General features: G+C 48.4%; 1 protein-coding gene across 1 annotated transcript; it reads right to left on the bottom strand.

Moving 5' to 3' along the window:
• Window positions 1-6,624: 6,624 nt before the first annotated feature.
• On the bottom strand, window positions 6,625-8,243 carry LOC143360831 (uncharacterized). The gene is made up of 2 exons (XM_076799983.1): window positions 7,092-8,243; window positions 6,625-6,844 (listed from the first exon to the last, which is right to left on the bottom strand). The coding sequence occupies exon 1, from the start codon at window positions 7,940-7,942 to the stop codon at window positions 7,214-7,216; it is 729 nt and encodes a 242-aa protein (XP_076656098.1). The 5' UTR covers window positions 7,943-8,243; the 3' UTR covers window positions 6,625-6,844; window positions 7,092-7,213.
• Window positions 8,244-12,983: the final 4,740 nt, after the last annotated feature.

The following is a 12,983-nucleotide window of genomic DNA, read 5'->3' on the forward strand; positions in this document are numbered from 1 at the left end:
GAAGAGCTGGTTTCCTTTTTATAGTGTGGGCGGTCCTTTGTTTTCTTGAAGTGCTGATTTAGGCGTTTCTGCTTCCCGATCTTCTCGATGTTTCTTGCTTCGTCAGCTGTGTGTTGCCAAGATGAAGTCGTCGTCTTTTCTTATGGTTCGGCGTAATTTGATATTTTCCTCTATTGCGTCTAATTTGTAATCTGGTCTTCATCTGCGTGTCTTGCAGGAATATACAGTGACTCAAACAATTGATCAAATGTTTAATTTTGTTTCAATTTTTATTGAATTGGACACGTGTTAATAAGATATGTAACAAAATATTTTATTACAATACACACATAGTTTTCGTAGTTCGTATAATACAGAATCAACTGAAATATGTTACACTTTTTAAACAAAATTAAATGAAATTAACAAATTATGTAATGATCAAATTTTTGAGTTTGAAAAAATGAAATATTAGTACTTCGTATACCCTCCTTTCGCTTCCAGTACGGCTTCTATGCGTCTTGGCATACTATCTACTAAACTTTTACACTGTTCAGCCTTCATATTTTCCCAAGCGGTTTTAACTTCTGACCATAATTCAATAATACTTCTTGAATTGTGATCGAAGTTGGCAACTGTTCTTTTTAGTAAACCCCATAAGTGTTCTATTGGGTTCAGATCGGCAGACTGTGGGGGCCAGTCTAAAACAGTAAAACCATGAGCTGTTAACCATTCTTTGGTGATGTTTGCCTTGTGTTTAGGGTCGTTATCGTGCTGAAAAATGACTTCTTCTGCGTTCTTATTCCATTTTGCCAAATTATCAATTAAACTTTTCTGCAGGATGGATGTGTATGATGTTGCAGTCATTCGACCTTCAATTTTTTCAACGCATCCGATGCCCTCACTGGTCTTACAACCCCAAACCATGATATGGCCTCCTCCAAATTTCAGTGTTGGATGAACGTGATGCGACCGTACTTGTTCTTTATTTCCTCGCCATGTCCATTCGCGTCCATCGCACCCAAAACGATTAATTTTCGTCTCGTTTGACCATATTACTCGTGCCCAATCGAGATCTGTATAATTTTTATATTTTTCGGCAAACTGCAGTCGAAGCATCTTGTGCCGCTTTGTAAGAAGAGGTTTCTTTATTTTTGCACGTCCTCTTAAATTCACTTCTCGCAGTGAATTACGTGCTGTTTCAGCGCTTACGTTAATATTATGATGTCTGACTAAATTTTTTTGCATCTGTACAGCATTATCAACGCTACCATTACGGATTGATCGTATGATTAATCGCTTTGTGGTAGTGGATAACTTTGATTTTCGTCCTGCTTTATTTTTTAGTATGTTTTCTTTTAAAGTTTTACGTACTGAAGACACAGTACCAACAGAGCACAGTACCTTCTTAGAAATCTCACGATGAGAAAGCCCAGATATTAATAGTTTTTTAATTTCTGATATTTTACTTGCTTTTATTGGTCTCATTATGAAATATGACTAAAAATATTTTTTTTATTAATTATTTTATCACAAACGTATTCTCGAATGTTTAAAAATAACGTTATGACTTACCAATAATAACATTTGCGCTAAGGAATGCCAAAAATATAAGAATTTTTCACAATTGAACTTGACACAAATAATTGATCAAATAATGCACAGAATATACAAATTCGTAATACACGTCCGCTTTGTACGATTACAGGGCTTAAACTGTCGTGAAGTGCCGACGCAATGTTTACATTTTTCGTATATATATCAACAGTCTTAAGCAAGATTCTGAGAAAGGTTCTACACCTACGATTTGGTGGAAATTGACATAAAAAACTCCCCGCAAAATTGACCTTGACCTTGAAAATCAAGATTAAAAAAACAACAATTTTTTGTTTAATCGTGTTCTACTGGTCATAAGGATCAACTTTGTGAAAGAAACCATGGGTCGCATCTCAACCGTTCTCTTAAAAAATGATGTTGCATTTCTTATCATTTTTGCAGCTTCTTTATTTGTAAATTTTTTACATCCAGCGACAATATATAAGTAAATAGCGTACTATAGTACGTTGCTTTGTCAATAGTACGCTATCCACAACGTACGCTAGTCACAAGACTCGACAAGAATCTCCGTGGAATATTGTGGAATATACAACTTTTAGTATACATTTGTAAAATCTGTGCACTAAGTTTTATCGTTCACTTCATACATTCCAAACATTCATTAATATAAATCCAATGTTATTATTATGTATAGTACTTACTTCCAGGAACAGCATCCACCGTACACGCACAAAAAACAAATTCAATTTCCGTAAAATTGTAAGCTTGACACCTTTTTTTCACAACGTAGTTCACTGCACCAAAACTGCGAGACGACTGTATGGGATATTTGTACTCCCACCATTTAGCAGGTATAGGTAGTAAGACCTTTTCACCTTCGGCTTCTTATACAGTCATTACCCCTAATGCAAAATTCATTTTTTGCATTTTGACCGCGGCGTGTAACCGCGGGTTTCAAGAATACCGTGTCCTTTTCTTTGAAATCAATATTCATTCTCCTTTTTTTGTTGAATCGTGCATTTTGTTTTTGGGCATTCTCTAACAATCTCTTGTGGGCAATTTCTCTATCGTTTGAGACATCGATTTTTTCGCTTAGATTTGGTAAGTCAGACTCGATCTGGATTGCATCACCTACACTTTGTTCTATACCAAACAACAAACGAGTGGGCGAAAACCCAGTTGTAGCTTGTATCGTAGTGTTCAATGTTTCTTGAATTTTAATAAGCTTGCTCGGCCATTCTGTAGTTTTTAACGTTTCCACGGTTAGTAAGTTTGTTACAGTTGCAACATATCGTTCGGCTTGCCCGTTCGCTCGTGGAGCACCCGTAGTGTACCTCCACATTCTGTTTCCGAAGGAACTGATGCAACGGTGTAAACGGTGTTCCTTAAAAACTTGTAAGGTTTCTTCACCCGTTCAAGACGTCAAGGGTATAAGCTGAACATATTTAGTAAAGGCATCCAGAATTATTAAAACGTGTTGGTAACCGGTTCTTGTTTTAACAAACGGACCGACACAATCACAATGGATAGTGTCGAATGGAATCGGTTTCTTTTCTATAGAATGGAGCAAGCCTTTTTTTTTTTTTTTAATTTATTTATTTATACAGGTCGCATCAACAACTAGGTCATTAGCGACCACAGATATTATATCATAATTATCATTATTGTATCTTTGTATTTAACATATAAGTCACTTATAAGTATACTGAGGAGAACAAATTTTGTACTTGTTATATGTATACAATATTACAATGTGTGAAAAATTTTTGTGGATTTTAGAAATTTTAAGACTTGGTCTATATTCGACTTAACATTGAAACAATCACTTAAATTGTTGGGGATAGCCAAGCGTCTTCTTTGGAAGGAGAAAAGAGGGCATTGTAGGATGAGATGTTCAATTGAAAGTGGTGTATTACATCGGGAGCATACGGAGGGAGGGTCTTTTAAAATTTTATGTAAGTGGGTCAGGTTAGTGTGTCGAATGGAATCGGTTTCTTTTCTATAGAATGGAGCAAGCCTTGTTTAGGTCCTGTTTGGCGTCTCCCGACGATGCAGGTGAGACAATGATCGATGTATTTTGTTTTAATAAATGCTCTCATTCTGGGGAACCAGTACTTGCGATTAATACGATCAAAAACTTTATCCAATCCTACATGGCAGTTTTCATCATGATACAATCGCTACAACCCCATACGACTTCCTTTAGGCACATACAAGAGAGTCTATTTCTTTCCACTAGAATTACACAATTTACGACATAACAAATGATCTATTACCGCGAAATCACTGCTAATCGGGTCGTTGGCATTGACCTTTTCGATTATAGATTTTGTCGCAACGTCGTTTCCTTGTGCAATTTCTAGCCACGAGTTCTCGCAAACAACATCTACACGACAGATTCATTCTTTAGAGGGATTACAACTCAAATAATCCGCATGTTCGATAGATTTACCTTACCGATATTCTATCGTGTGATCAAAATCTTGAAGGTAAACCCACCACCTGGCTATTCGCGGTAGTAAATCTCGCTTGGTATTCGTGGCTTTCAGAGCATTGCAGTCCGTCACTACTTTAAATTTTATACCTATGTAGGAGATAGACCCGAAAATGTTTCAAGGCATTTGCAACGGCCAACGTCTCGAGTTCGTAAGAATGATATCGTGATTCCTCCGCGGTCGTTCGACGACTAAAATAAGCAACTACCCGTTGTTCTCCCGAATGTTTTTGGAACAGTATGGCCCCAATAACCAATTGAACTCGCGTTTGTATGTAACTCAGTCTCCTTGTCAGGATCAAATACTGCTAGCAACGGTTCGGAGGTGAGTTTATTAATAATATAGGGTGGCCCACATAACTCTGAACAGCTCAATATCTCAAAAACTATGCCATCGATTTTAAAGTTCTTAGTCTTAAATTGCATGGAACTGAAGTGCCTTTCTGACTACATAAACGTGAAGTGGCCTCCCTTCCCCTTTAACGGGGGAGGGGAGGTACCTTTGTAATTTTAAATGGAACCCCCTATAAAATGTTACATATTTAGATTCTACCGGAAAAAACAAGTCAATTTTGTCTGAAACATTTTTTTGTCAGATACTTCCATGATGAGATATAACAGTTTGAAGTTTCGAGTTGTAGGTATTTACTTGAAGCGCTCGGAAATAGCGTTATGGAATTATACGCGCTTGAGTCCTTTGCTTATTCGTGAAGAAATAAAATGTACTTTAAATTAAATGTTCAAAATGTCCACCACGGGCTTGTAAACATTTATTTACTCGAAACATCAAAGTTGTTCTAACATTTTTTAACATTTCGGGAGTCACTGAAGCGCAAGCGTCACGTATTCTTTGTTTCATATCCTCTTTTGTCGTCGGTGGTTCAAACATAACTTTGTCCTTTACATATCCCCATAAGAAAAAATCTAATGGTGTTACATCGGGGGATCGAGGAGGCCATTGACGAGGTCCCCCACGACTTATCCATTTGTTCCCAAATTTTTCGTTCAAAAATTGCCTGGTGATGATTGCAAAATGTGGAGGAGCGCCGTCTTGTTGGAACCACATTTCTCTTCTAACGTGCAGTGGCACATCTTCCAAAAGCGCAGGCAAATGATTTTTTTAAGAAATCACAATAACTTGCAGATGTTACAGTTTCTTGAAAAAAATAAGGTCCAATCACAAAATCTCCTATTAGGCCACACCAAACATTTAAAGACCATCGATGTTGAAAGGGAACACATCGCATCCAATTTGGGTTTTCCACAGCCCAATAATGCAGATTATGTCTATTTACATGCCCTGAATTCATAAAAGTGGCCTCATCGGAAAAAAGTATTTTGCACAAAAAGTCATTTTCCACAACACCCTGCAGCCACTCACAAAATCTTACGCGGTGATCGCAATCTGTTATCGAAAGCTCTTGTGATAAAACCATGTGATATGGATGATACTTTTGCCGTTTCAAAATTCGTTGAATTGATGAACGACTAATATGTGATGTTTGTGCAAGTGTACGTTGACTAATATGAGGATTTAATGTAATTGCGGCAAGAATACTGGCACTATTATTTTCATTAGTGACAGCTTTAGGTTTATTGCCAGTTTTTTTACACAATTCACCGTGCTCGCGAAGCCGCTTTTCTAAATTATGAAATGTTGCATGACATATTTTGATCCCATAACGTTCAAAAAACATCACTGCTGCACGCCGATAATTTTTTTGGCATTCACCTAACGTTAATAACATATTCACTTCTGTGTCAAAAGTAGCCATAATCACAATGTTACTGCTTGAATAACAGCTCTAAACTGAAAACGTTTTCATAGATAAGTGAGTCAAACTCAAGAATTGTAAATATTATTGTTTGTGTTTCTTCATGAATAAGCAAAGGACTCAAGCGCGTATAATTCCATAACGCTATTTCCGAGCGCTTCAAGTAAATACCTACAACTCGAAACTTCAAACTGTTATATCTCATCATGGAAGTATCTGACAAAAAAATGTTTCAGACAAAATTGACTTGTTTTTTCCGGTAGAATCTAAATATGTAACATTTTATAGGGGGTTCCATTTATAAAATTACAAAGGTACCTCCCCTCCCCCGTTAAAGGGGAAGGGAGGCCACTTCACGTTTATGTAGTCAGAAAGGCCCTTCAGTTCCATGCAATTTAAGACTAAGAACTTTAAAATCGATGGCATAGTTTTCGAGATATTGAGCTGTTCAGAGTTATGTGGGCCACCCTGTATATTGCCTAGCTTCTTCCTGTTCGGTACCCCAAACGAACGGTTCTACTTTTTTTTTTGTGAGCTTGGTAACACAAGCGGCACGAACGGCAAATTCCAGCACAAATTTACGGAAATAAATTAACACCTTGACTTTTCCTCTCCCAGGTTTAACTGGTTTAACTTTAATTTCGGTTTCTAAGAATTTGCATTTGTGAATATTCAAGGAAAATCCTGTACGATGCAACAATGCCTGTAGTACACTTTCCAGCTTATCTAGACCTTCTTCTTTGGTCAATGACGGAATCAAAATATCGTCCAGATAGACTAGAGCTACATTATTGCGAAGATTACCAAACGCAGTATTTACCGCGTCCGGAGTAACGAAAGCGGTTTTTGCAATTGACTCTTCTGCTACAGGAATTTGGTGGAAGCCGGAAGCCATACCGAGTATCGTATAATATTTAGTTTTTCCTAAGCGGTCTAGTTGGTCTTCAATCAACGGCAATGGATATCGATCTTGAACGGTTATTCGATTTAAGGCGCAATAATCGACACACAGTCTGTCTTGACCATTCTTCTTCTTAACCTCTTAACCTACGATTTACATTTCAACAGCCTGGGCCCAAAACGTAAACAAGATCGCGCAGCCTTCGAGCCTTTCCACAGCCATGCCCGTGATATTTACATTTGGCTCGATCATTGTACAAGGGGCCATGCCCGTAATATTTACATTTGCCCCGACCGATGTACTACGAGCCAGGACCGTGATAATCAGTTTTGCCCCGAATACCAGACCTCGTGTCTCACACGTAGTTGTACGTTAAGGGGTTAACGAGGATTACTGGACTCGCGTACGGTGAAACGCTCTCGCGTAAAATACCGTTTTGCAACAATTCATTAACTATAGAACGTACCTTTTCGCGTTCAGATATTGACAAACGGTAGGGATGATAGTTTACAATCTTGTCCTCTTTAAGAATAATTTTAATTTCGCCTTTTGTGTAGCAATACCGTCGCTTAGCATCATCGATTCAAATCGCCGTAGCAGTGTAGAGAGTTGCTGGGCCTCGATTCCGTCGGTGCTCGGGAGGGTGTAGTTCACCCGCATCTTTTCCGCTGGCCCTTGCTCCTTCGTCGGACATCGCTGCAACTTGGAGATTCCGTCTTCTCCCGTGACCATTTGTAGATTCCCATCCGCCAACACATTTCTTCCGATGATGACGGCATATGGGGTGTTCTGATCCGGAACCACGAGCAAATCCATTTCAAGAGTCACATCCTCCGTCTGCACTATCGCGGTCGTCATTCCGGTGGATGTCATCTCTGCGCCTCCGACGCCTATAATCATTACTGACTTCGGTTCAATTTTACAGTCCGCGCGTCTCGCCACAGATTCTTTCACCAGAGAGCACGTTGCGCCCGAGTCAATCAAACACTCCAGTACAACCAAGTCGCGCAAAATAATGGCTGTAAGACGATGCGGTAATGAATAGCACGTATTGACTTCGGATTTGCCTTTTTGTGATTTGGCAGAACCATTGCGTGGGTGATCCATGGGAACGTTAGTGTTACACCGCTGAGCACGTTGTTTTGCCCAACATTCGGCTTCCATGTGACCTCGTTTACTGCAGTAAGTGCAGCTCGTGGAGTGTCCAGGTGTCGGTTGGGCACTTGTCGATGCCATCTTTCGTCGCCTGGGACAGTCTAGCTGTACGTGGTCAGCACTGTTGCAGGTAAAGCAACGTCTCACGGCACGAGGAGGAATTTGGGGACGTTTCACCGAAGATTGACGGCGGTCATCTTCCTTCTTTTCCCTTCGTGGCTTCGTATAGACTGCTACCCCTGCTATCAGATCAGCTGTATTCTCGTAACGGGCGTTCGTCAATGATTGGCAACACAATCTCTGTGACGCACTAAGGTCCTTCGTAATACTTTCCACTGTATCGCACCACGAATCCGAACTACCGCCCTGTTCATCCCCACGAAAAGATGGCGAAGTGGATAGGGCGCAGGTGAAACGGGATGCCAAGGAAGTCTATCCACTTTCGGATTTGCGAAGACAGACTTTATTCAAAGCTCGCGGAATATACAAACATCGAGCGCAGACTAGCGAGACGCGAGGTAGTGGGAGCGTAAGCGGCGACGGTGACGACCCAGTCACAGTAAGGGCACTGAGGCCCTCCGACGCCTACGGAGGGCTTTTTATTTTGTCCTGTACCAAAGGACAACGAGTCCCATGGAGGGGAGACGAAGGTCGTCACCGGAAAACTCCGCCAGATGCGGAAACTTCCGCGGGAAATTTTTCAGTCATACGGGGCCAGCTATCAGGTATGTACGTATACCTGGGATGGCTGGACCGTCGCGAACCAAGGCCATTTACCGGCAAGACGATATCGGACCAGGCGAGTCTGGTTGCCAGATGTATGGCAGGCCCATCCTCGTCTGGTTCGTAATGGGCCGAGGTAAAACTCTCGGGGTAATTCCGGTCATATAACAGAACCGGGTTTTTCCCGGGACGTGGTAGCCGTCGAGTCGCTACAATGGGATCTTTTCCACTAGATACCGTGTAGAATGATGCCTCGTTAATAGTTCACTCGCGGCGCGCTCCTCTTCGAGCGATATCTTTTTTTCCGTGAGGAAATGCTTTCCGCATACCCCGGCTCCCTGGGAAGAGCCAGGGTTATGTGGGACTATCTCCAGGGGTGGGGGGGTATCCCTGGTGACTACCCACTAAAACCGCACGCCCACCTAAGCTATAGGGGAGCTGCCTGGATCACGCGAGTACTCAACAGGACACCTGCCAGCTAACATCATACCCCGGGAGAGGGGTTTAGCCTCCCCCATTCCCTACGCTACAAGACCCGGCGGAGGGACCCGCCCGGTGTCCCCAACCCTGGAGCCTTCGGATTGGGCTTCCCGAGCCCCAGCTCGGTCCACCCACAGCTCCCGGAGTCTTGGTGCCCCGCTCGGAGCCGGTGTCCGAAGTGTACCAGCCCCGGCCGAGGCACAAAGACGCCGCCACCGGAAGGAAGGGCCATCGGAGGCGCGATCCGGCACGCCCCGACCCTTCCTACCCCACTCCCACGGATCCCCCTCCCCTAGGGGAGGGACGGACCGACACCCCCCCCTCACACCGAGAATATTACCAGGGAGTGTCGTCGTAACACGGGGAAAGCTATGCTCCCCCCGGAGGCCCGAGTCAGCTCGCACCTCGAGCCTCCGAATTCACCGCTCCCAATAATGGGGGCATATCAGGATGCGGGGAGTCTCCTCGCGCCAACCCCACTCGGGACCACTTGGCGCGGGGGAGACACCCGCGCCCTCCCTTCCCTCGCCAACCCCCTCGTGGGGGCCACACGTCGGCGCGGGGGATGTTCCCGCGCCCACACACGTCTGGCCGAGCCCGGGTCACGTTCCCGGGCCCGTTCGGCGGCCTCCTTCTGCGACACAACGTCCTCGCAGAAGGAGGCCACCGCCATCCACGACCTCTCGCTGCCGGCCATGTGGTCCACCACGGCCGCCAGCGAGTGGTCCCACCCATCCACTGCGGCTCTAAGGACACGACGCGGCGCGGCCCAAGCTGGGCACTCCTTCAGGGTATGCCGCGCCGTGTCGACGTCTTCACCGCAGTGGTGGCACTGTGCTGTCGGCTTCCGCTCCATATTGTGCAGGTACTCTCCGAAGCAACCGTGGCTGGAGAGCACCTGCGTTAGGCGGAAGGTCAACCTTCCCCGCCTCCTGCACCATGTATCAAATATTGGCAGGAGGGCCCGGGCCATCTGACGCGTGGAGGGTGCCAGGTGCACTCCCCACTCCGCGAATACGTCCGTCCGTGCCTGGCGTGTCTAAGCCTCGAGCTCCTCCTCTTCCTCGCACGAGAGATCCACCCCCGGCGGGCGGCGGGAGGAGCGGGCGATGTGGTATAGCTTCGTCCGCTCCGCCGCCACCACATGGAAGGGCGGAACTACGGCGAGGAGTCCCGCCGCCTCGGCGCTCTTTCCAAGAGTGCTTGGCTGCGCCGGCTGGTCCCGAGCGAGCGGTGCCATATGGGTGCCCCATACGGCCCCCCGACATTCGGCAACAACCGCGCCAGGGCGGATGCCGTCCTCTCTAGTCGGGGGGCGAGGAGCTCGAAGTGTCCTTCGAATCGCCAGCGGCCGTCTATGACCACGCCCAGGTACCTCATCCTGGGCCCGATCTTGACGGAGGTATCGACGACGCGAATCCATAGGTCCTGGCCACGGGGTGGTCGCCACGACCGAGACGGTCCGTACAGCCAGATCGCCTCGATCTTTGCGGCGGCCACGGTCAGCCCCATTCTTCGGATTCGCCCGACCACGCAGTCCAGGGCAGCCTCTCCCAGGTGCCTGGTCCTCCTCTAGTCTTCCCCCCTCGGCATAAACCAGGGTGTCATCCGCATAGCAGATGACACCCGTATCCGGGGAGAGGACGACCCGCAGCAGCCCGAGCGGCCGAGGACCGACCCCTGCGGAACTCCGTGGTGCGTCTACCTCGTGTGCACGGTGTTGTACCGGCCGGTGAACACCACCTCTCTGCCGCGAAGATAGTCGCCGACCACCTCCCGGAGATAAGGGGGCACCTGGAAATGGTCCAGCGCCCCCATTATCTGCGTCCAGGGCAGGGCACTGAACGCGTTTGATATGTCCAAGGACACAGCGATCAACACCCTGCCCCGAGCAACAGCCCTTTCCCGGAGGAGGCGCAAACGCTCCAGGGCATCAATAGTCGAGCGTCCCCTCCGGATTCCATACTGGCTGTCGCTCAGGTCGGGACCACCCCGCGACAGATGCTCGACGAGGCGGGCGGCAATTATTCTTTCGAACATCTTGCCCGCCTCGTCGAGTAAACACCGGCCGGTATGCAGAGGGAGACTCTGCGGGTTTCCCCTCCTTGTGGAGGAGAACCAGGCACGCATTCTTCCAAATCGTGGGGAAGACCCCCCGGCGCAGGCTCGCGTCCATGACGCTCCTGAACGCCGGGGCGAGGACCTCTAGGGCTAAGGCCGTTATACCGCCGGGAACCCCATCAGGGCCGGGGGCCTTCTTGCCCCCAGCCCGGAGCTCCCGGACGGCCCGGTATAGCTCCCACTCGGTGACCCGGAACTCCCGGACCATCCCATAATCGGTCCCGGGGCGCGTTCCCACCTCCCCCCTTCCCAATCACTGAGGGGGAAGACGGCATCTACGACGCGCACCAGGAGTTCCAGGTCTAACCTCTCCGTGATCGGGCACGCCCAGGGGCGGAGCTTCCCAAGCACTGCCTTGTACGGGCGTCCCCATGGGTCGTCACGGAGGGTGAGCAGGAGCTCATCCCAGGCCTTGTCCTTAGCAGCGGCGATCGCACGCTTGAGGGCCACGGCCGCCGATCTGTACTCCCTGTACAGCTCAGGGACCCTCGACTCCGCGTCGCCGCCCAGAAAATGGCGGCGACGGCCGCATGTGTACCGGCGGCGGGCTCGGCCGGCCGAACTGCGTAGTTCGGCCAGCTCCCCCGACCACCAGTAGACTGACTTTCTCGGGGGCTGAGCTCGGACCCGGGGCATCGCCACGTCGCAAATCATTTGCAACGTGTCCCGGATCCAAGCCGCCCCCCTCCGACCCCGCGCTCCCTGGCCGAAGGCCAGGCGGAGACGCTAATCACGGCCCTCAGTAGGTCCCCGGCCAGTCGTTTCAGCGCCCATCTGGGCGCTGACGGGGTGCTACGTCGGAGGGGCGTATCCACCGGCGAGTCCGAAGCCACCGCCACGTGCATCAGGACGTAGCAGTGGTCCGACAAGGTTTCTCCATCCCAGACCCGCAAGTTGGACACACGGCAAGAGGCGGCGGCGGTCGCGAACGAAACGTCCACGATCGACCAGCCGTTCCAACTCACGCACGTAGGCAAGGATGCCAGGTTTAATAACCGGAGCTCCACCCCCTCCGCCCAGTCTTCCAAGACTCCGTCTCGGGCGCTGGTCCCAGGATTTCCCCAGGTGGTGGACCTGGCATTCAGGTCCCCCAGGACCATCCGGTCCAGGAACATCTCGAGTTCGACGGAGTCACAACTGGGTGAGTTGTAGCACCCCACGACCAGAAGTCTTTCCCACTTCACCATTACCATCCCCTTGACCCGTTCGACCACGGAGCAGGGGGGCTCGATCGCCGAGTGGCGAAGCGACCACACTGCCACGGAGCCGTCAACGTCACTGAACCAGTGTGGACGGTCCAGGACGCTGTACGGCTCCGTGGCGACAGCCAGACCAACCGCCCACTCCTCCAGGCACTGGAGGCACTGGACCGGCGCGGCGCGTGGGCCATTATTTGGCGCCCGCGCTTGTCCCCTCCTCAGCGGTCTTCGCGAGTGACGGAGGTCACGGGTCCCCCGTCCCGCTAGGGACCGCCTCCACCTCCATCATATTCTCTTCCTTTGAGGCGGAGGTTGGGGGAGCGGCCACCGCATCCCCGAAAGTTCCCCCCGCCGCGCTTTGGGGTGGCGCCAAACCGCCAGCCCCCTTAGCGCCCTTCTTCGGTTTCGGTGGCGGGGAGCACGCCTTGCGTAACAGTGACCGCTGCGGTCGACCGGGTCAGGCAGCGGAAGCACTGACCTCAATAATGAAGCCCCCGGTTACCGCCCGCTTCCAGTTGAGGGCCCCAATGCCGAAGGGCATAAAGATCGATGCCCTGGCGGGCCCTCCTGACGGCCTCCTCGTAAGAGGCCCTACTCCC

Source organism: Halictus rubicundus, chromosome 14 (assembly GCF_050948215.1).
Source record: "Halictus rubicundus isolate RS-2024b chromosome 14, iyHalRubi1_principal, whole genome shotgun sequence".
Taxonomy (NCBI): domain Eukaryota; kingdom Metazoa; phylum Arthropoda; class Insecta; order Hymenoptera; family Halictidae; genus Halictus; species Halictus rubicundus.